This window comes from Papio anubis, chromosome 7 (genome assembly GCF_008728515.1).
Source record: "Papio anubis isolate 15944 chromosome 7, Panubis1.0, whole genome shotgun sequence".
NCBI lineage: Eukaryota > Metazoa > Chordata > Mammalia > Primates > Cercopithecidae > Papio > Papio anubis.
In genome coordinates this window covers 67,100,659-67,122,025 of record NC_044982.1, presented here as the reverse complement: position 1 = coordinate 67,122,025, position 21,367 = coordinate 67,100,659, and the positions used below count along the sequence as shown (strand labels likewise).

The 21,367-nt window shown below is 40.2% G+C and overlaps 1 protein-coding gene across 1 annotated transcript in view; it reads right to left on the bottom strand.

The window, feature by feature from the left end:
* FBXO33 (F-box protein 33) overlaps window positions 1–21,072 on the bottom strand; it is a 33,108-nt gene extending 12,036 nt beyond the window's left edge. Inside the window, exon 1 of the mRNA XM_003901739.5 lies at window positions 20,142–21,072. Within this exon, the coding sequence (XP_003901788.1) occupies window positions 20,142–20,740 (599 nt within the window). The 5' untranslated portion in view covers window positions 20,741–21,072. The remainder of the gene's footprint in view (window positions 1–20,141) is intronic.
* Between the last annotated feature and the right edge of the window lie 295 nt (window positions 21,073–21,367).

Sequence of the window (21,367 nt, the reverse complement as noted above, 5' to 3'; positions counted from 1 at the left end):
CCTTTTAGTATTACTTTTGCCACTTGCTATACGTTTTGGTAAGTTTTTATTTTTATTTGTATCAAAATATTATTTGACTTCCCCCCTTTTTTTTTTTTAGACAGTCTCACACTGTCGCCCAGGCTGGAGTGCAGTGGCGGGATCGTGGCTCGCTGCAACCTCCGCCTCCCAGGTTCAAGCAATTCTCCTGCCTCAGCCTCCCAAGTAGCTGGGGTTACAGGCAACCACCACCACACCCAGCTAATTTTTTGTAGTTTTAGTAGAGACAGGGTTTCACTATGTTGGCCAGGCTGGTCTCAAACTCCTGACCTTGTGATCCGTGTGCCTCTGCCTCCCAAAGTGCTGGGCTTACAGGCGTGAGCCACTGCACCTGGCCTTTTCTTCTTTCTTAACATTTTTTTGCTATAAATTTTCCTTTTAGTATTACTTTTGCCACTTGCTATACGTTTTGGTAAGTTTTTATTTTTATTTGTATCAAAATATTATTTGACTTCCCCCCCCCTTTTTTTTTTTGAGACAGTCTCGCACTGTCGCCCAGGCTGGAGTGCAGTGGTGGGATCGTGGCTCGCTGCAACCTCCGCCTCCCAGGTTCAAGTCATTCTCCTGCCTCAGCCTCCCGAGTAGCTGGGACTACAGGTGTACGCCACCACGTACAGATAATTTTTGCATTTTTAGTAGAGACGGGGTTTCACAATGTTTGGCCAGGATGGTCTCGATCTCTTGACCTTCACCTTTCAAAGTGCTGAGATTACAGGCATGAGCCACTGGCATCTGGCCTTGACTTCCATTTTAATATTATATTAATTGATATTAATATATCAATTATTAATAGATCGATTATATATTAATTAGTATATTGATATTAACATATCAATTATATATTAATTAGATATTAATATATCTATATGACTTCCCTTTTAATATTTATTGACTTCCATTTCCACATATTTGTAAATTTTCCTCCTTTTACTGATTTCTAGTTTTATATTATTGTGGTCAGAAAAGATATCTGACATGATTTCAATCTTAAATTTATTAAGACTTGTTTTGTAGCCTAACATGTGATTTATCCTGGAGAATGTTCCATGTGTGCTTGAGAAGAACGTGTATTCTGCTGTTGTTGGATGGAATGTTCTGTATGTATCTGTTAGGTCCATTTGGCCCATAGTTTGGTTAAAATCCAGTGTTTCCTCACTGATTTTCTGTCTAAATGATTTATCCATTGTTGAGAGTGGTGTCTTGATGTCTTCTTTTATTATTATATTGTTGTTTGTTTTTCCCTTCAGGTATGTTAATATTTGCTTTATGTATTTAGGTGCCCTGATACTGGATGCATATATATTTATAATTGTTATGTCTTCCTGACTGACCCTATCATTCTATAATGACCTTGTCTCTTGTGTCAGTTTTTGACTTAAAGTCTATTTTCTAAGATATAAGTATATAACTTATATACCCAGCACATGGTGGGTTCCTGTTTTTTAATTCATTCAGCCACTCAATGACTTTTGATGATGGAATTTAATCCATTTATATTTAAAGTAATAATAGGTAAAGACTTACTATTGTCAATTTGTTTGTAGTTCTTTCATTCCTTTCTTCTCTTGCTATCTTCCTTTGTGATTTGATGATTTTTTTGTAGTGCTATGTATTTATCTTTTGTGTATCTACTACAGGCATAACTTGGAGATATTGCAGGTTCACTTCCAGACCACTGCGATAAAGTGAATATTGAAATAAAGAAAGTCAAATAATTTTTTGTTTTTCAAGTTAAAAAGCAATATACATACCTTAACTAAAAAATACTTTAATGCTAAAAGATGCTAACAATCACCTGAGTCTTCAGCTAGTTGTAATCTTTGGCTGGTAGAATGTCTTGCCCCAATATCGGATGGCTACTCACTGATCAGGGTGATAGTTGAAGGTTGGAGTGACTGGCAATTTCTTAAAATAAGACAATGAAGTTTGTTGCATCTGCTGACTCTTCTTTTCATGAAAGATCCTCTGTAGCATGCTATGCTGCTTAATAGCTTTTTATCCACAGTAGAGATTGTTTTTACAATTGGACTCTATCCCCTTAAACTTTGCTGCTTCTGTATCAGCTCAGTTTATGGAATATTCTTAAAGCCTTTGTTGTTATAATTTCAACAACATTCACAGCATCTTCATTAGAAGTAGATTCTAATCTCAAAAACCACTTTCTTTGTTCATACACAAAAAGCAACTTCTCATGCATTCCAGTTTTATGATGAGATTGCAGCAATTTAGTCAAACCTTCAGGCTCCACTTCCAATTCTAGTTCTCTTGCAGTTTTTACCACATCTACAGTGACTTCCTCCACTGAAGTCTTGAACCCCTCAAATGATCCATGAGTGCTGGAATTCAACCTCTTACAAAGTCCTGTTAATGTTCATATTTTGATCTCCTCCCATGAATCATGAATGTTCTGAATGGCATCTAGAATGGGTGAATCCTCAGTTTACTTTTCCCAAATCTACCAGAGAAATCACTATCTATGGCAGTTATAATCTTATAAAATGTATTCCTTAAATAATAAGACTTGAAAGTCAAAATTACTCTTGGATCCACGGACTGAAGAACAGATGTTGTGTTCACAAGCATGAAAACAACATGAATCTCCTGGTTCATCTGCATCAGAGCTCTTGAGTGACCATGTACATTGTCAATGAGATGTAATTTCAAAAGGAACCTTTTTGTAAGCAGTACCTCTCCACAATGGGCTTAAAATAGTCAGTAAATTATGCTGTATACAGATGTGCTATCATCCATGCTTTGTTGTTCCACTTATGGAGCACAGGCAGAGTAGATTTAGCATAATTCTTAAGGGCCCTAGGATTTTTAGAATAGCAAATGAGCATTGGCCTCAACTTAAAGTGACCAGATGCATTAACCTCTAACGAGAGTCAGCCTGTCTTTTGACGCTTTAAAGTCAGGTATTGGCTTGTCTCTAGCTATCAAAGTCCTAGATGGTATCTTCTTGCAATAGAAGGCTGTTTTATCTACACTGAAAAATCTGTTGTTTACTGTAACCACATTCATCAATGACCTTAGCTAGATCTTCTGCAGCTTCCATGACAGCACCTGCTGACTCAGCTTACATTTTTGTGGAGATAACTTTTTTCTTTAAACCTCATGAACCAACCTCTACTAGTTTCAAGCTTTTTCTCCTGCAGCTTCCTTACCTCTCTCAGCCTTCATAGACTTGAACAGCATTAGAGGCTTGCTCTGGATTAGACTTTGGATTAAGGGAATGTTGTGGCTAGTTTCATCTTCCATCCAGACCACCAACACTTTATTAGCAATAAGGCCATTTTCCTTTCTTATCACTCATGTGATAGATGGAGTAGCACTTAGACTATCTTTCAAAAACTTTTTCTTTGCATTCACAACTTGCCTGTTTGGTACAAGAGGCCTAGTTTTTGGCCTATCTGGGCTCTTGAAATGCCTTCCTTATGAAGCTTAATCATTTCTAGCTTTTGACTTGGAGTGAGAGATGTGGGACTCTTCCTTTCACTTAGCAATTAGAGGTCATTGTAGAGTTACTAATAGGCCTAATTTTTTCTTTCTTTTCTGAGACAGGGTCTTGCTCTGTTGCCCAGGCTGCAGTGCAGTGGTGTAATCACAGCTCACTGCAGCCCTGATTTCCCAGGTTCAAGTGATCTTCCCACCTCAGCCTCCCAAGTAGATGGGAACACAGGTGCACACCACTATGCCCAGCTAATTTTAAAATATTATGTAGGAATGGGGGTCTATGTTCCCCAGGCTGGTCTTGAACTCCTGTGTTCAAGTGATCTTCCTGCTGCTGAGATTACAGGTGTGGGCAACTGTGAATGGCCAACTGGCCTAATTTCAATATTATTGTCTTACGGATTTGGGCGGCTCAATGTGAGGGCAAGAAATGGGGGAAGGGCCGGTCAGTAGTCAGAACACACACAAAATTTATAATTAAATTAGATATTTTCTATAGGTGTGGTTCGTGGGTTGCCAAAATGATTACAATAGTAACATCAAAGATTACTGACAACAGATCACATCAGATATAACAAGAGTGGGCTCAGTGTGGTGGCTTACACCTGTAATCCAAGCACTCTGGGAAGCCAAGGTGAGGATCTCTTTAGCCCAGGAGTTGAGGTTGCCATTAGCCATGATCATGCCACTGCACTCCAGCCTGGGTGTCAGAGCAAGACACTGTTTCTAAAAAATGACGACGATGACGACGACGACAACAACAACAACAACAAAGGTATAATAAGAAATACAATGTGAGCACATGATACTGGACAAATGGTGCCAATATAGTTGCTTGATGCAGGGTTGCCACAACCTTAATTTGTAAAAAACAAAAAACACAATACCTGTGAAGTGCAATAAAGTGAAGCATAATAAAACAAGGTATGCCTGTACATGTTTTTGCTTTATGATTACCATGCAGCTTACATAAACGATCTTATATATATAATAGTGCATTTTAAGATAACAATATAATTGTATGCAAAAACTGTACATATTTACTCCTGCATACTTTGCTATTGATGTTCTTATTTACATATTTTAATATTACATATCCACCAATTAATTATTGGAGTTATTCTTCATACTGTTGGCTTTTTCTTTTTTTGAGACAGAGTGTTGCTCTGTTGCCCAGGCTGGAGTGCAGTGGCATGATCTCGGCTCACTGCAACCTCTGCCTCCCAGGTTCAAGTGATTCTCCTGCCTCAGTCTCCCAAGTAGCTGGGTTTACAGGTACCCGCTACCATGCCCGACTAGTTTTTGTATTTAATAGTAGAGACAAGGTTTCACTATGTTGGCCAGGCTGGTCTTGAACTCCTGACCTTAGGTGATTCGCCTGCTTTGGCCTCCCAAAGTGCTGGGATTACAGGTGTGAGCCATGGTGTCCGGCCTAATCCTGTTGGATTTTAACATTTATACCAGAGTTACAGTGATTTATTAATCAGTAGTACAATGTTAGAGTATTTTCTATTTGTTTATATATTCACTAGTGAGTTTTTTACTGTCATGTGCTTTGTGTTATTTATTGTTCCTTTATTTCATATTGAAGAACTCCCATTGGTATTTCTTGTAAGGCAGTTCTAGTAATGATAAACTCCTTTAGCTTTTGTTTATCTGGTGAAATCTTTCTCTCCATTTTTGGGGGATAGCTTTGCTAGGCATACTATTTTTGGTTGACAGTTTTTTTTTTCTTTTCTTTCAGCACTTATCTCACTTACTTTTTGTCTTTGATTTTTGACAATTTGATTATAATATGTGTTGGTTTCATCCTGTTTGGTATTCTTTGACCTTCACATTTCCCTCACCAGATTCGGGAAATTTTCACTCATTGTTTCTTGAAACAGCTGTCTGCTCCTTTTCTACTTCTGCGACGTCCATTGCTTATCTTTGCTTGATTGAGTTCCATAGCTTCACTCCTTTTCATTCTTTTTATTTTGCTCCGCTAACTTGATAATTTCAAATGACCTGTTTTCAAGTTCACTGATTCTTTCTTCTGCTTGATCAAGTCAGCTGCTTGTTGAACTCCTGTAGTGAATTTTTCAGTTCAGTTACTGTATTCTTTCTTTTTTTTGTTTCTTTTTAATTGTTTCTTTGTTAACATCCTTACTTTGCTCATGTATTCTTTTCCTGATTTCATTTAGTTTCCTACCAGTGTTTTCATGTAACTCAGTGAGCTTCTATTAACAGGATTAATGTAAATTCTTTGTAGGTAATTAATACATCCACTTTTTTTAATTGGTTACTAAAGAATTATTTTCTTCCTTAGATTGTGTCATGTTTTCTTGATTTTCCATGTTTATTGTATGGCTGCATTGTTGTCTGTGACTTTGAAGAAACAGTACTTTTTCCAGTCTCACAGAGTACTGTTTGCTGTAGGGGGCACCCACCCATTTCCCTTTATTCCTAGCTGTCACAGGCATCCAGGCTCTGCCAGTCCTTTAGTACGTGGCATGAACTGAGATGGAAATCAGCCCTTTGCGTACCATACTGAAAGGCTAGAGACAAGGCTCCCTTCATTTCCCTCCTAAAGGGAAAGACTCTGTTCTGAGCCTTTTCCCAAACTTGCAGAACAGTGCCAGCTGTAGGAGGCCATTCACCCTTCTTTCATTCTCAGTTGTTCCAGGCATCTGGGCGCTATCAGTTTTTCAGCACCGGATATGAGGTGAGACAGAAATTGGCAAGAATGCACTAAGATGCCAGGAGGCCAGATGGCCAAGTGCACGCTCCATTCTTTCCTTTCCCAATGTGGGAGAAGTCATGGGTGATCCTCTTGGCTCTGAACTAAGCTAGTCTGGGGGAGAAGCTGATGTGGGCAAAGTGAATTTGCTCTCCTTACCTATCATGGTGTGGATTTTCTCAGTTATGTATGTGGCTGGGGTGCTACAACTTATTAAATGGATTCTGCATTTCTTATAAAGATATTTTAGTAGGAGTGTTGTCATTTATTTTTTTGAAACGGAGTCTTGCTCTGTTGCCCAGGCTGGAGTACAATGGCACGACCCTGGCTCACTGTAACCTCCACATCCCGGGTTCAAGTAATTCTGCCTCAGCCTCCCAAGTAGCTGGGACTACAGGCATGCACCACTATGCCCAGCTAATTTTTGTACTTTTAGTAGAAATGGGGTTTCACCAAGTTGGCCAGGCTGGTCTTGAACTCCTGACCTCGTGATCCACCTGCCTTGGCCTCCCAAAGTGCTGGGATTACAGGTGTGAGCCACCATGCCTGGCCCAAGTATTATTATCTTGATGTTTCTATGGGAGAGCAAAGGCTAGGACTTCCTACCCTCTGTCATCTTGCCCTCATGACAGGATTTTTAATTATGTGAAAAAATGCATGATCTAATCAATGAAAAAAGGAATAAAACCATACACAGACTGTTATTCCAATTTTGCAGAAGGATGCATCACATTTTACCAGTGATCATATCTGGTGGACTTTTTTTTTCTTTGTAATTTTCAAGCTCTCTATTATTATAAGCACACATTACTTAAGAATTCAGAAAAAAATGTTAAATTTGATTTACAGAGCCTCTAAGTTCATAAGAACTTAATTTACTTTAAAATCATTAAAAAAATTAACAAACTGCATTACAGTAAAACTTAACAAGTTAATGTAAAGATTCTCTCTGGAATAGTTCCAGCAATACAATAATTCAAAAATGTTCTAGCAGTGTTAGAAATATGCCATTCAGGCCGGGCGCGGTGGCTCAAGCCTGTAATCCCAGCACTTTGGGAGGCCGAGACGGGCGGATCACGAGGTCAGGAGATAGAGACCATCCTGGTTGACACGGTGAAACCCCGTCTCTACTACAAAATACAAAAAACTAGCCGGGCGAGGTGGCGGGCGCCTGTAGTCCCAGCTACTCGGGAGGCTGAGGCAGGAGAATGGCGTAAACCTGGGAGGCGGAGCTTGCAGTGAGCGGAGAGCCGGCAACCAAACCCCAGCCGGGGAAAAAAGGCAAGCTCGATAAAAAAAAAAAAAAAAAAAAAAAAAAAAAAAGAAATATGCCATTCAAAGGAAACTGAAAACAATTCTAATTGCAGCAACAAAATGGTAATAATCCCTTTACAGTATGGTACACAACACATGCACAAACTTTTCCTACATATGTAATGAGAGATATACTTTTAAAGCCAGAAGATTTGTGGGATTATCAAATTAATTCCTCTCCTGTTGTAGACAAAGAAATGGAAGTGACCTGTTTCAGACTACAACACTAGTTAAAGTACAGCAAGGTAGAGAACTGAGGTTTTAATTTCCACTTAGTGATGCTTCTTATAATTAAACCAGGTGCTTGAATACAAAGGTTTTATTCAAGTGATAGGAAAAATTACAACTCACATATTTTAGAGCAGTATAGGATGAACATTTGCAAAAAACACTTTTAAGTACTTATTTTTCAATTCAAAATGAAAATTTATTAAGTGCTATGGAAAACAATAATTTAAAAGTTAGAAAAAACAAAAAAAAAATGACAACTCAAGGGCAGCTTTCAAACGTATGGTGTTGAAACTAGATTACAGACCACATGGTAAAGCCACGAAAACTGCATGTAGCCTCCAAGTGGCACACTGTTTCAGATGGTAAAAAAAGAGACTGAAAAGAACATCTAGGCAGCAATACTGGAACAGAACCTACTGGGCTGTGGTAATAAATAGATGCCTCATTTTGAGGCCAGGAGACTATACCAGTAATAAATAAGGGAATTGTGCTACATAATCCTTTTAATTAAGGTGAACTCAGTAACCTGGGTTTAATTTGTTTACTCATTCATTTATTTATTGTTGAATAGCAAGTGAACTAAAGAAATCAACAGGGTTATTTCCTGCAGAATGTCACAAATAACACTTGCTTAAAAAGACATGTAACAAAAAACACTGGAAAAATATTACAGTTGGCTAGAAAGTTTCTTCAATGTACTTTGATTCCCATGGTAATACTGATAGGATATAACCTATTTACTAGTCCCTATGTAAATCCTAAAATGTGTTGTGAAATATCACAAAGTCATAAACAGTGCTTGATAATCTTTCTAAAGCATGCAAAAGGCCATATACTATCATCAAAAGAGAATGAATTTCTTCTACTTAATTTTGTCCTTAACAGTATTTTAAAGTAATGAGTTCCAGATCTAGAGCTAAAGCACATCCTTAAGCACTTACAACTTAGAAACAGCCTACACACCGCTCTCCTACAATTTGCTTATTTAATTACTAAAATATGCATATTGTGCGGCAATGACATGAAAAGTTATGGTGGTTAAGTTCTAAATATCTGTGGGCTTATTAGATTCTTAGAATAGAAACAAAGGTTTTAAAAACAAGTTTGTTTTTAAAAATTAGATGATACCAAGGAATTACTGATAACTCCTGTTAAGGTATCAATGGTATTGTAGAAATGTCCATTACATAGAATGGACATAATTTTCAGACCTGCATACTTTAGTAAGGTAAAATGGCAATGATATCTGAGATTTGCTTTAAAATACTTCAGTAAACAAGAAAGCGGCTGGGCGCCGTGGCTCACGCCTGTAATCCCAGCACTTTGGGAGGCCGAGGCGGGCGGATCACGAGGTCAGGAGATCGAGACCAACCTGGCTAACACAGTGAAACTCTGTCTCTAATGAAAATACAAAAAATTAGCTGGGCATGGTGGCAGGCGCCTGTAGTCCCAGCTACCCAGGAGGCTGAGGCAGGAGAATGGTGTGAACCCAGGAGGTAGAGCTTGCAGTGAGCCGAGACTGCACCACTGTACTCCAGCCTGGGGAACAGAGCGAAATTCCGTCTAAAAAAAGAAAAAGGCAAGCAAGCAAACGTGGTAAAATCTTCAAATTACTGAATCTGGGTGATGGTATTAATGGGTGTTCATGTGTCTAGTTTTTGTGTGTCTTAAAAATTTCACAAGTAAAATTAGAAAACAAGGCAGTCACTTCTCTAATTGTGTAACCCTAATAATTTCACTTAATTACTCTGTGCTTCAGTTTCACCATCTGTAAAATAGAAATAATAAAGAAGCCTAACTCCTAGAGTTGGTGAATACTGCTGTTAATATAGGAAAGCTAGCTTAGGATTTTAGGGGATGTCAAGAACACATCCACTCAGCCCTCTGAAGCATGGCACTATGAATGGGCATTACCCAGCCCTGTGACCCTGGTGGTGACTCCTGTGGTCTAGGTGTGGATTCTAATAGGACATTGGTATGAAGGTGGGTGGCTTGAGAAGGTGGGGTTAAGATCAAAGACTCTTGCCTCAGGTTACTATGTTTCCTCTTCTTTTCCTTGAACAAAAATTATCCTTTTGAGGTTTTGAAAAGTAGGTTTCATTTCTGAAGTTACCAGCAACAGTTGAGTAACAAACCAGATTAAAAGGTAGCCCAACTCTGGCCCTTATTTCCTCCCTTTTTTTGGTTTAACTTAAGGAGTACACGTGATGAGCATCTTCATGGAAAAACATAATTACCTTGGTCTAGTGTCACAGGTGATTAGACCACTGATTTGGATGCAAAGAGAGGAAAAAATCCACATAGGGAATACTATTGGCTTCTTCCTTTCTGCTCAGCCCTACCACATATGGACTTCATATGAGTCCACAGCTAATATGAAGGTTAGACCTAGGCAAATTTCAGGGAGTCATGAGTTTATATGAAGCAGAAAAGTGAAAGAGAAAAAAGAAGAAAAATGAAAATTTCAGGTGAACACAGTAACGAAGACCAGGAAGTTTCTGGGGGCAATTACACAGACTAAGCCAAATTTATATAACATGATATGAACAGAGCACTGCTGCACAAGTGCTTGGTGGTAAAGGAGTTAAACACCAAAGTAAGTTATGTTTTCAGATAATAAACTGTATCTAAGCCCTAGCTTTTTTTTGAGTACAAATCACACACACACACACACACACACACACACAAACACGCACGAGTAAGAACAACCAAAAAGCAGAAAAATATTTTTAGATGTATTTAGGGAAAAGCAACTAGAAGGGCATTGTAATGTTAGAACATCATATCTAACTTTTTGTACTTTATTCCACTTCTAGAAAACCTCCAGCTAAAAATAAATACAGACCAGGCACAGTGGCTCACGCCTGTAATCTCCGCACTTTGCGAGGCTGAGGCAGGTGGACTGCCTGAGGTCAGGAGTTCGAGATCGCCCTCGGCAACATGGTGAAACTCTGTCTTTACTAAAAACACAAAAATTAGTCGGCCTTGGTGACATGCGCCTGTAGTCTCAGCTACTCAGGAGACTGAGGCAGGAGAATTGCTTGAACCCGGGAGGCGGAGGTTGCAGTGAGCCAATATTGCGCCACTGTGTTCCAGCCTGGGCGACAGAGCTAGACTCTATCTCCAATAAAACAATAAAACAAAAAACAAAGTACAGAATCAGACTACTCATGATTTCTGTTGCTCACACCCTGGTCTAAGCCACCATTACTTCTTGCCTGGATTACTGCAACAATCTCCTAACTCTGCTTATTGCTTCCACCCTTGCCCTACTACAAGCTATTCCTAACACATTATAGACAGACTGATCCTTTTGAAACGTCAGATCACATCACTGTCTTGGCTCAAAACCCTCTGATGGCACCTCATCTAAGAGTATAAGTCAAAGTCCTTACAAGAGTCTCACAAATACCTACAGATTTCCATATCACCTTCCCCCTTACCTGGCTGACCTCTTCGATATTTCATTGCTTTCCGTGCTGTGTCTTTTTCTTTTTTCACCCTTCATAAGAATTTATTACCAGGTAGAGTGTAAAACAATAAAGCTTCTAAATGGTGACATAAGAGAATATCTTTTTGACTTTGCAGATATTTTTCTAACAAAGTTTTTGTTTCAATAGAACACAAAAATCTCTACCAATAAAGGAACAAAATGATAAACTGGAATTTTTAAAATTAAGAACTTCTAAATATTAAAAAATGCTTAAGGCTTGCGTGGTGGCTCACGCTTGTAATCCTAGCACTTTGGGAAGCTGAGGCGGGTGGACCACAAGGTCAGGAGTTTGAGACCAGCCTGGCCAACATAGTGAAACCCCGTCTTCACTAAAAATACAAAAATTAGCTGGGTGTGGTGGCACGTGCCTACAGTCCCAGTTACTTGGGAGGATGAGGCAGGACAATTGCTTAAACCTGGGAAGCGGAGGTTGCAGTGAGCCGAGACCACACCATTGCACTCCAGCCTGGGTGACAGAGTGAGACCCCATCTCAAAAAAAAAAAAAAAAAAAAGAGCTTAATATAATCATAGAGAGAATTTTGTAATAACTACAACTATCAAAGGACTCATTTAGGACATATAAAAAGTTACCGGAAAAATACAAATTAAAAGTACAATGTAATACACTTGAAATTAAAAACACTGACACTTGCTAACACGTTAGCAAGACTGGAAAAACTGGAACTCATATATATTACTGATGAGAGTATCAAATAGACAACTCATTTTGAAAAGTTTTTCGGTTATTTCTACTAAAGCTGAGCATATGTATATGTTATGATCCAGAAATTTCATTCCTAGTTATAAGTCCAATATGAATGACTACATTAATGCACTAAAAAGAAGTGCACAAGTATGTATATAGATAGCAGCAATGATCTACAAAAACTGGGAACAATTCATATGTCCATCAGCAATACAATAAATTACGGTCTACTCATCAATAAAAATTAATGAACAACTATTATTTTGAGGTCTCAGACATACAACATTGAGCAAAAGAGGTCAGACTCTAAAGATAACATACTGTATAATCTCACTTATATGAAGTCCAAAAAGAGGTAAAACTAACCCACAGTGTTAGAAGTCAGGATAATGGCTACCTTTGAAGTAAGGGAGTGGTAACTGGTAGGGGGCACAAAGGGAACTTCTAGGGCTCTAGCAATGTTCTATTTCTCTTTAAAAAATTACAACAACTTTTATTTTAGAATCAGGGGGTACATGTACAGGTTTGTTACAAAGGTATATTGTGTAATGCTGAGGTCTGAGGTAAAAATGAATCCATCACCCAGGTAGTGAGCATAGTATCCAACTGTTACCCTGCTGCCTCCCTCTCCACTCCTGTATTCCCCAGTGTCTACCGTTCCTATTTTTATAACTATGTGTACTCAGTGTTTAGCTCCTACTTGTAAGTGAGAACGTGTGGTATTTGGTTTTCTGTTTCTGTGTTAGCTTAGGATAATGGTTTTCACCATGCTGTCTTTAAAACATGGCAGTCGTACTTGCACTACAGAGCTACTCCACTTAGTGCTACTTCTGTCTGGAATCACTTGCTCCAAAGAGACACACGGCTTGCTCCCTCCCTACCTTCAAATACCACTTCAGCAGTTGAGACCCTCTTTAACTTCCCTATTTTAAATAGCAACACTCCTAAGTCCACCATTCCCATCTCCCTTCACTGCTTTATATTTCTTCGTAGCATATATTACCAACTGACATACTATAATTTCACTTAATGTGTTTTCTGTCTTCTTTTCCATAAGAAAAAGCTCTATGATGGCAGGGCCTTTTGATTATTGCTATATCTCCAAATACTAAAACAGGGTCTGGCATTCAAAAATATTTGTTGAATAGTATATTTACCTTTGTTCACAACAAAAATTAGTCTATTTAGCTACATCTCACACATCACAAATTTAGGGGGCAGACCAGTTTTCAGTTACATTATACATTAGGAATCTCTCTAAAACAATATATTTTCCCAGAAAACTAAAAATCCCCTTCTCAATTATTTCTTTGATGTAGTATATAGTACCAGTGGAAAACCGAAAAATGCAGCTACCTTATATTAGAGTTAATATAGCTAAGTCAAATTAGCTGTAGAAACAGAAAATAGAAACAAACAACTTAAGTCTGTATGTTAAGGCTGGGTGTGGTGACTCAGGTCTGTAATCCCAGCACTTTGGGAGGCCAAGGCAGGCGGATCATGAGTTTGGGAGATAGAGACCATCCTGGCCAATATGGTGAAACCCCATCTCTACTAAAAATACAAAAATTAGCTGGGCGTGGTGGCGCGTGCCTGTAATCCCCGCCACTTGGGAGGCTGAGGCAGGAGAATCACTTCAACCTGGGAGTGGGAGGTGGACGTGAGCCGAGATCGTGCCACCGCACTCTAGCCTGGTGACAGTGAGACTCCATCTCAAAAAAAATGTTTATTAAAATTCCACTGAAACGAGATATCTTATTTTCTGTGCTGCACAAGAATTTCCTTATGAATTAAACAACCATCACAATTTTTTATTGTCTTATTCTTCGTCTCGGACTCCTGTTGGGACTGTTTAGCACAATTGTGACCCAATGCTTGAGATTTCAGACCTGATGACCTTGTTCTCTCTTCTGTGGGTCAGAATTGGGGAACTTCATCTACGGTAGTAAATGTTGGTAAGTTTCTTTTCATTCCAGAGGATCCAAAATTATTTCTTTAATACATAGGAACAATAGAAAAATGCAAACTGCAGCCACCTTAGAGTTATTACAGCTAAGAAGAATTAAGTTATGGAAACATAAAAGAACATGGTTCTTTAAAAAGATGCTCTTAAAAACATTAAAATCTTTTCCAATGCCATAAAAGAGAACATGACATATTTTTTTTTTCCTTTTTTAAAGTAATAAAAGCTAAAATAATCCCCCATTATTGCATGAAATTATCTCAGGCTGGTTCTATTCTTCTTAGTCCACTTTCAGTATCATGTTTTAACATCCACATTGTACTCTTTTAATAACATTATTTCCTTTCCTCACAAATGCTAATGCTCATAGCCAAATCAAATGAACACAAATAATTTAGAGATGTGTTGTCCAGTAGAGTTTTCTATGGATGGAAGTGTTCTATTCTATGTTGTACAATATACTAGTCACTAGCCACATGTGACTATTGAGCACTCGAAATGTGGCTAGTGCAACTAATGGGATCTTTAATTTTATTTATTTAAAATTTAAATAGCTATCTGTAGCTACTGGCTGCCATATCTGACAGTATAACATTAGAATCTAGAAATAAGTCACTGGCCTACAACAGTATTCCTTATTAGCTTTATTAGGACCCGTTAACCAGAAGTTATTTCTCAGAACTTACAATTCCATCTAAGAATTGCCATCCCCCAATCTAAGAATAACTACCATCCCCAAATCCCAAAGGTTACACACAAAAGGTATATTTAAATAAAACGAACACTTAAGGTTGTTATTTAACATGCTATTAAAAGATAATTTTAACAGTAATAAGGACAAGAAAATCGAGTGAGAAAGAAATGATGAAAAAATATTGTTTTTTCCTTTTCTCTTACTACTCATATCCAACTGTTAAGTACTCTGGGCTATACTTCCAAAATCCATCCGCTTTTTTTCATCTCTCCTGTCTCCATTGTAGTTCAAGCTACCATCATCTCTTGCTTAGATTACAGCAAAAGCTTCCCAACCTGTCTCCCTACTTTCTCTCTTGGTCCTTAAGTCGCTCATAAAATGGCCAGGGTGATTGTCTTAAAATACAAATGATATCACATTATTCTTGTCCTTAAAAGTTTTTTCAGTGACTTCTTCTATGCTTAGAATATATTCCAAACTTCATTAAATAAGCCTACCTAAACCTAATCCTTCCTTCCTTCTGCTTCTCAGAACTCATCATGGCACCATTTTCATCCTCACTTGCCACAGCCCTCTCACACTTTCTTTTCTACTGCTCAAACAGACCAAAGATTTGTCTGGCTAAAGACCTTCGTGCTTACTGTTTCTTGTGTGTGGAATGCTATTTGCTCAGATCTTCAGATGGGCAACTCTTGTCATTCATGTCGCAGCTCAAATATCCTTCTCAAAAAAGGTTTCCCCTGACACTTTACCTAATGTTGCCACCTAGTCACTATTACATCCTTCTGTTTTATTTTCAGATTTTATTTTCACAACCTGAAATAATCTTTCTTTCTTTTGTCTACTTGTTTCTTTCTTTCTTCCTCCTTTAGAATGACTCCATGAGAACAGGAAGCATGTCTTCCCTGCTTGGCACACAGTACGCTCTCAATAATTGGAGGAAAAAAACCATAGATTTTCTACAACTATCATTTTAGCTCCTAAATAAACTGATCGAGTTTGGTGAACTCTCCCAAGGCTGCCTCAGAACTAACAAATTAAAATGGAGATGTTTAATCATTCCACTCAAAAGTTGCTTAACAGCCTCATTTAACACAGTCAAAAAATTTTAACTTTTTTTTCCCTTGAGTTTTAACCTATTCCATCTATCAGTTGCCAATACAGCTGTGGAATAAAAAGTCCTAAAACCTCTCAAAACAGCCTTCCAGGAGGTTAGTTTCTTTAGCCTTCCTTCTCAATAACTTTGAGGCTATCCCTAAGGAAACTTTTTGTCAGTTTTTAGGTAAGGAGTCTGCTGGGAATGCAGTGCTACAGGAAACTAATTCTTGAACAGGGCAGACTGGTCACAGGGCCAGTATATTTTAATATATTTATTCTGTAAATCGGCTTTTTAAAGTAAATAATGAAACAAAGTAAGCTCTCAGAAATGAAACATTGTTATACATATTTATTATGCTACCACAGGAGAAATATTTCAAGAAAAATAAGGCTAAAAATTGTTGGAGATAACACCTTCAAGGCATTTTCTACCATCTTAGGTAGTAATCTGAAATGTCCAAAGAATTTTTAACTCATTTTAAAACGCATTTTTAGGCAGGGCACAGGGGATCACACCTGTAATCTGGGAGGCAGAAGTGGGTTGATCATATGAGGTCAGGCATTACAGACCAGCCTGGGCAACACAGTGAGACCCTGTCTTTACACAAAATTAAAAAAATATATACCAGCCAGGCATAGTGGTGCATGCCTGTAGTCCTAGCTACTAAGGAGGCTGGGGTGGGTGGATCATTTGAGCCCAGGCATTTGAGGCTGCAGTGAGCTATGATCATGATTGCTCCATCCTGAGTCACAGGGCAAGATTCTGTCTCAGAATATTTTTAAATGGTTTTATTATTGTTTCCTGGTAGGAAACAACACAAAGGTAAGATTCTCCTTCACTGTGCCTGCCAAATCAACAAGACCCAAATCTAAGCATTATTAATAGATCCTGTTTTACTTACAGGGTATATAAGCAGACAGAGTCGTGAAATGGTCAATTTACATACAAGCAGTTAGAGCTATACCCAGAATATTAAAAAGAAAATCAATCTTATACAAAATTTCTCTGGTCTGTTACAATATGCATTCTTTTTTTAAAATTTTTTGAGATGGAGTCTGGCTCTGTCACCCAGGATGGGGTGTACTAGCATGATCTCCACTCACTGCAACTTCCGCCTCCCGAGTTCAAGCGATTCTACTGCCTCAGCTTCCTGAGTAGCTGGGATTACAGGTGTGCACTGCCACACCCGGTTAATTTTTGTATTTTTAATAGAGATGGGGTTTTGCCACGTTGACTAGGCTGGTCTCGAACTCCTGACCTCAAGTGATCCACCCGCCTCGGCCTCCCAAAGTGCTGGCATTACAGGTGTGAGCCACCACCCCTGGCCAACAACACGAATTCTTTAAAAAAAAAAAAAAAAAAAAAAAAGTAGTGCCCCCTAATAGCATTTCACCCAAGAAGAGTTTATGTAAAACATTTATACAGTCCATAAAAGCACAAACCAGATGAAGACAATGTGCCTGTGGCTATTGTTCAGGTATTTTTAGTGACTGAGTCCATTACCTATTATCATAAATCTCACCATGAACTCGTTTTTCCTAAGGAGTCTGAAATACAGCATTTCAATGGGCAGTACTCAACCTGACAACTGGTTTAAATGCTAAAAATGCATTTATAGATTTGTTGTTTTGCACTTCTAGGTACGATTTCTTATAGAATGACTGCAGAAGAAATTCAGCCTATGTGACCTAAAATACAGTTGAATGAGTACTTACTACCTTTCTGTTCTTACTTTTCATGAAGAAGACAGGTATCCTAGTGCCCTGTAGAGAAGCAATTTCCGAAACGTGAAGGACTGTGTTTTACCCTCGAAGAGGCACTTCTGCACCTTCTTTATCCTTATTAGTTGTTCCTAAAACCTAAGATACAGGTATGGCAACTATAATCACTGTGAGAATACATGTACATATATAACCCGGGAATCAAGCAAAACAAAACACCAATTGTCCTCTCTGAAGATCAGTACCCTTGAAAAGTTCCCACAATTCAAGTTTATACTTTCAGTTATTTTCCTGAGGGACATGAAAATAACTGGAACAAAACAAAATAACAGTCTGAATTGTATGAACTGTATAAAGGAATTCAGCACAAAGCCTGGAAGCAGAATGCTTATGATCTGGTATGATTCACACCCCCTCTTTTCTACTTATAGAATGGCAGAGATCATAAAGCAAAACCATTGTAAATTTAACTCGGAATATAAAGAGCAATGTCAAATGTCCCAAGTCTATAGTTTAAGGATTATAGAAAGAAATAATAGGCTTTACCAGTCACTGAATAAACAACCTGGTTTAAAACATTTTCGGATTTGTTAAAATTTAAAGGAAACTAGTCGTATTTATGGATTTAATATTCATATTAACTTTTCCAATATCACTGGAGTATCTCAAAACACTTTCAACAATAAAGATGAGATTAACTTATTTCCAAACATATGAATAGAATTTTTAAAAACTCTTTGATGTATCACTAGTACAAACAACATGCAATTACACTACACTTTGAGACACACAGAATGAATATGCTACCAAAGCAGCACAACATACAGCACCATGCTAATAGTAGATGACAAGCAAACCTTAAAATTAGGGATGACAGGTGTGATGTTTTTGCATAGGAGCGATAGCTGACCCAGAAAGGCAGGCATGGGTGGCCTTAGAGAGAAGCAGATTGGGATGCTAATAAAAATTGTAGGGGTAAGGAAGAGAAGGACAGGAGAATTAAGCTACAAAGATGTGAAATACCTCCATTTTGCCTATGTGTTATCCACCCATCCAACCAACCAGTTACTAAAATACTAAAAAGGAACTAGACACTGCTCAAGGCTTGTTCTTACTTGGGTCAAAGGCACATACATTGTTTGGATGGTTGCATAAAAATGCAATTTGATCTCAGTACAGAAAAATCTAATTGGTACTCACTCACTGAATTCACCCTCAACCTTGGTCTCATTAGTAAGTGCTCACTGACTGCAACTTCGCAACTTTTAGGTCAGTTGGTCCTCTAGCCATACATTCAACTCTGAGAAAGTCTCTAACCTAATCAAGACCTGTTTTTAGCTTCAATGGCCTCTCCTGCCAGATAAAACCAAAGTAACGAAATGGAATGTCTTGTGAAAAGCTGGGGAAACACACACAGGCAACTGGAATAATGGAGTCATATCCCAGATACAACTTGGAGCTATATGCTTATCTCTTGACTTCTGGATTAAGACACAGAATAATGGTGCATATATATATATACATAACCTTATATCTATATATCTCTATATATATCTCCTAGCATTAAACCAGGGACTGCTTTTAACCTTGTTCAACATAATGTTCAGTATATTTACTGCAAAAGGACACACTTTTGGAGAAAACCAATGTCATACAGCAATGTGCAAATCACTTGATCCTACAAAGGGTCAGTTTCCTTTCTATAAAACAGGGATATTAATCATTGCCCTGCCTTACAGTGTCACTGAGAGGCTCAAATAACACAGTGAATGTGAAACTGCTGAAGTGTTTTTACTATGTAAGGTGCTCCTTTTGTGAACTTCTAAACTTTCTTCTAATAAGAGTTTTACTGTAAGGTTCTTTAGAATATCCATATACAGAAGATCTAAATTAATAGGGTTTTGGAGGTGGCGATGGAGAAAAATGACGATTGGAAGGGATACTGGGTCAGAACATAAGGTGTTGGTTCCAGAATTACAGGGAAGTCCTGATGCAAAACCAGAAGAGTTATGTGCTTACCCTTTGCAGACCCTGGCCAACTCCCTCGCTGCCCGCCCCCCTCCTCCGCCCGACTGTTACTTTTAAGTGAACTACTGGGGACAAGTTGAGTGTGGGGGTGTATGGGGAGGGTCTTTCAACCCTGAAGATCAACTTCTTCCCCAATCCCTTTAACAAACACTCCTCCTTCTCTTACGGCCTTGTTCAGTTAGCCGAAACTATTTCTGGTAAGAAAACGGCTGTTACAAAATTTCTTTTAGGCAGCGTCCTATGAGTACTCCTTCCCCCACAATGAACTATTTCTAACAGACAGATTCAGAGTCAGAAAATCGTGTTATGTGTATGTTTTGTTTCTTCCAAGGCTCACCCACAGGCCTCACCCTCCCAGCCTTAACTCTCCCATCTATAAAATGAAAAATGACGGCGCCTGTCAGCTCCATCCCACGGCCACCGAGAGGATGAATGACTGCCTAGAAGGCGCCAGAAGTGGTGTCTGTTAAACACCTAGTCCACCACTGTTTATAAAGTATCATGATGAGTCCCGTTATGCCCTTCCGCTCAAGGAAACCGCCTGGTTAAAACCAACACACTCCGTCACTGAAGAAGGCAACGCAGAAGTTGGCCGGGTGCGTATTACGCACAGAATCTGTGTCGGGGTGCGGGAACGGAGCCACCCCCGTTACAGGGCGGGGCGGGGCTCACGACATGCCTACCTGTTGTTCCGGATGCTGACCAGGACGCAAAGCACCAGCTCCAAGTAGGTGCGCAGCACTTCCAGCCAACGAGCAGAGAGCTGCAGGGCCTCGACTTCCTCCCCTCCAGTCCCGGTGTCCGCGCCACCTCCGTCTCCTGGGCCGCCGCCGCTCAGGTAGTTCTCCGCGGCGAATTCAACACGCAGCTCCCGCACGAACCAGCCGCACTTGCGCATGAGGAATTCCAGCCGAGGCTGCTCCGCGGGCGAGACGCGGAGGCAGATGCGGAGCTGGGGCCAGAGGGCCGGATAGAAGAGGCACTCACGCCAGTGCGAGCAGGAGGCCGAGGCCCGCAGCCGGTCGGGCGCCGGCAGAAAGGAGAAGATGTGCACGATCAGCTCGCTGGGCAGCGACGCAGCGCCCGCCGCCTGCCCGCACAGAGCCATCCGGCCCCGTCGCCGGGTGCCGGCTTCCGGCCGCCCCCGCAGTACCCGGAGCAGCCCCCGCAGCCGTCGCAGCTGCTGCAGCCGCAGCCGCCGCCACCGCGCCACCCGGGCGGCCCCGGCTCGGGTTCGAGCTCCCGGCGGTCGGGGCTGCGGCACTGACAAGAACAACAACATCAATGACAAGGAAGAAGGGGGCGGAACCGTCGTGGGTCTCGGCGGAACCAACTAGAGCACAAGTTGTGGAGAGGGGGAAAGGCCTCTGCGGGCGTGGCCTGCCGGAGCCAGCCTCTGTCCTCTCAAACTCTACTCACGTGCTTCCGAGGCTGGCACACTGAATAACTGCAATGCCCTCCCTCCTAAAGTTCAGTGGCCCGGAAGCCTCAAGACATACTGTAAGGGAAAGGCAGCCATCCCTGCGCCAGTCGGGGGAGACAGAGAAGTGGTAGGAGCTGAGCTTGACGTCGCCTCAGGTGGGAGGAGTCCGGCGCGCACCGGCGCGACTTCCGGAAGAGGGGAGCGCCCGATTGCCTGTAGGGACGGGAGACGTGGCACGTGATCTGTGACGCACGCAGGCCGCGGGGCGGGGCGGCACTGTGCGGGGTGGAACCAGCACTTGGCGCCCCTTACGCCTTAGGGCGGCCGCTGCGCCCAGTCACATACGTAAGTCGGTGAATTTTGGCGCTCCGTGGATGGAGGTGGCGGTACTCTGGCTTATTGCGAGAGGTCGTCACGCTTCTCTGTAAAACGTTTCTCAGTTTGGGCTGAGGACCCTGAGCCAAAGTGGCGGCATGCAGGGTCTTT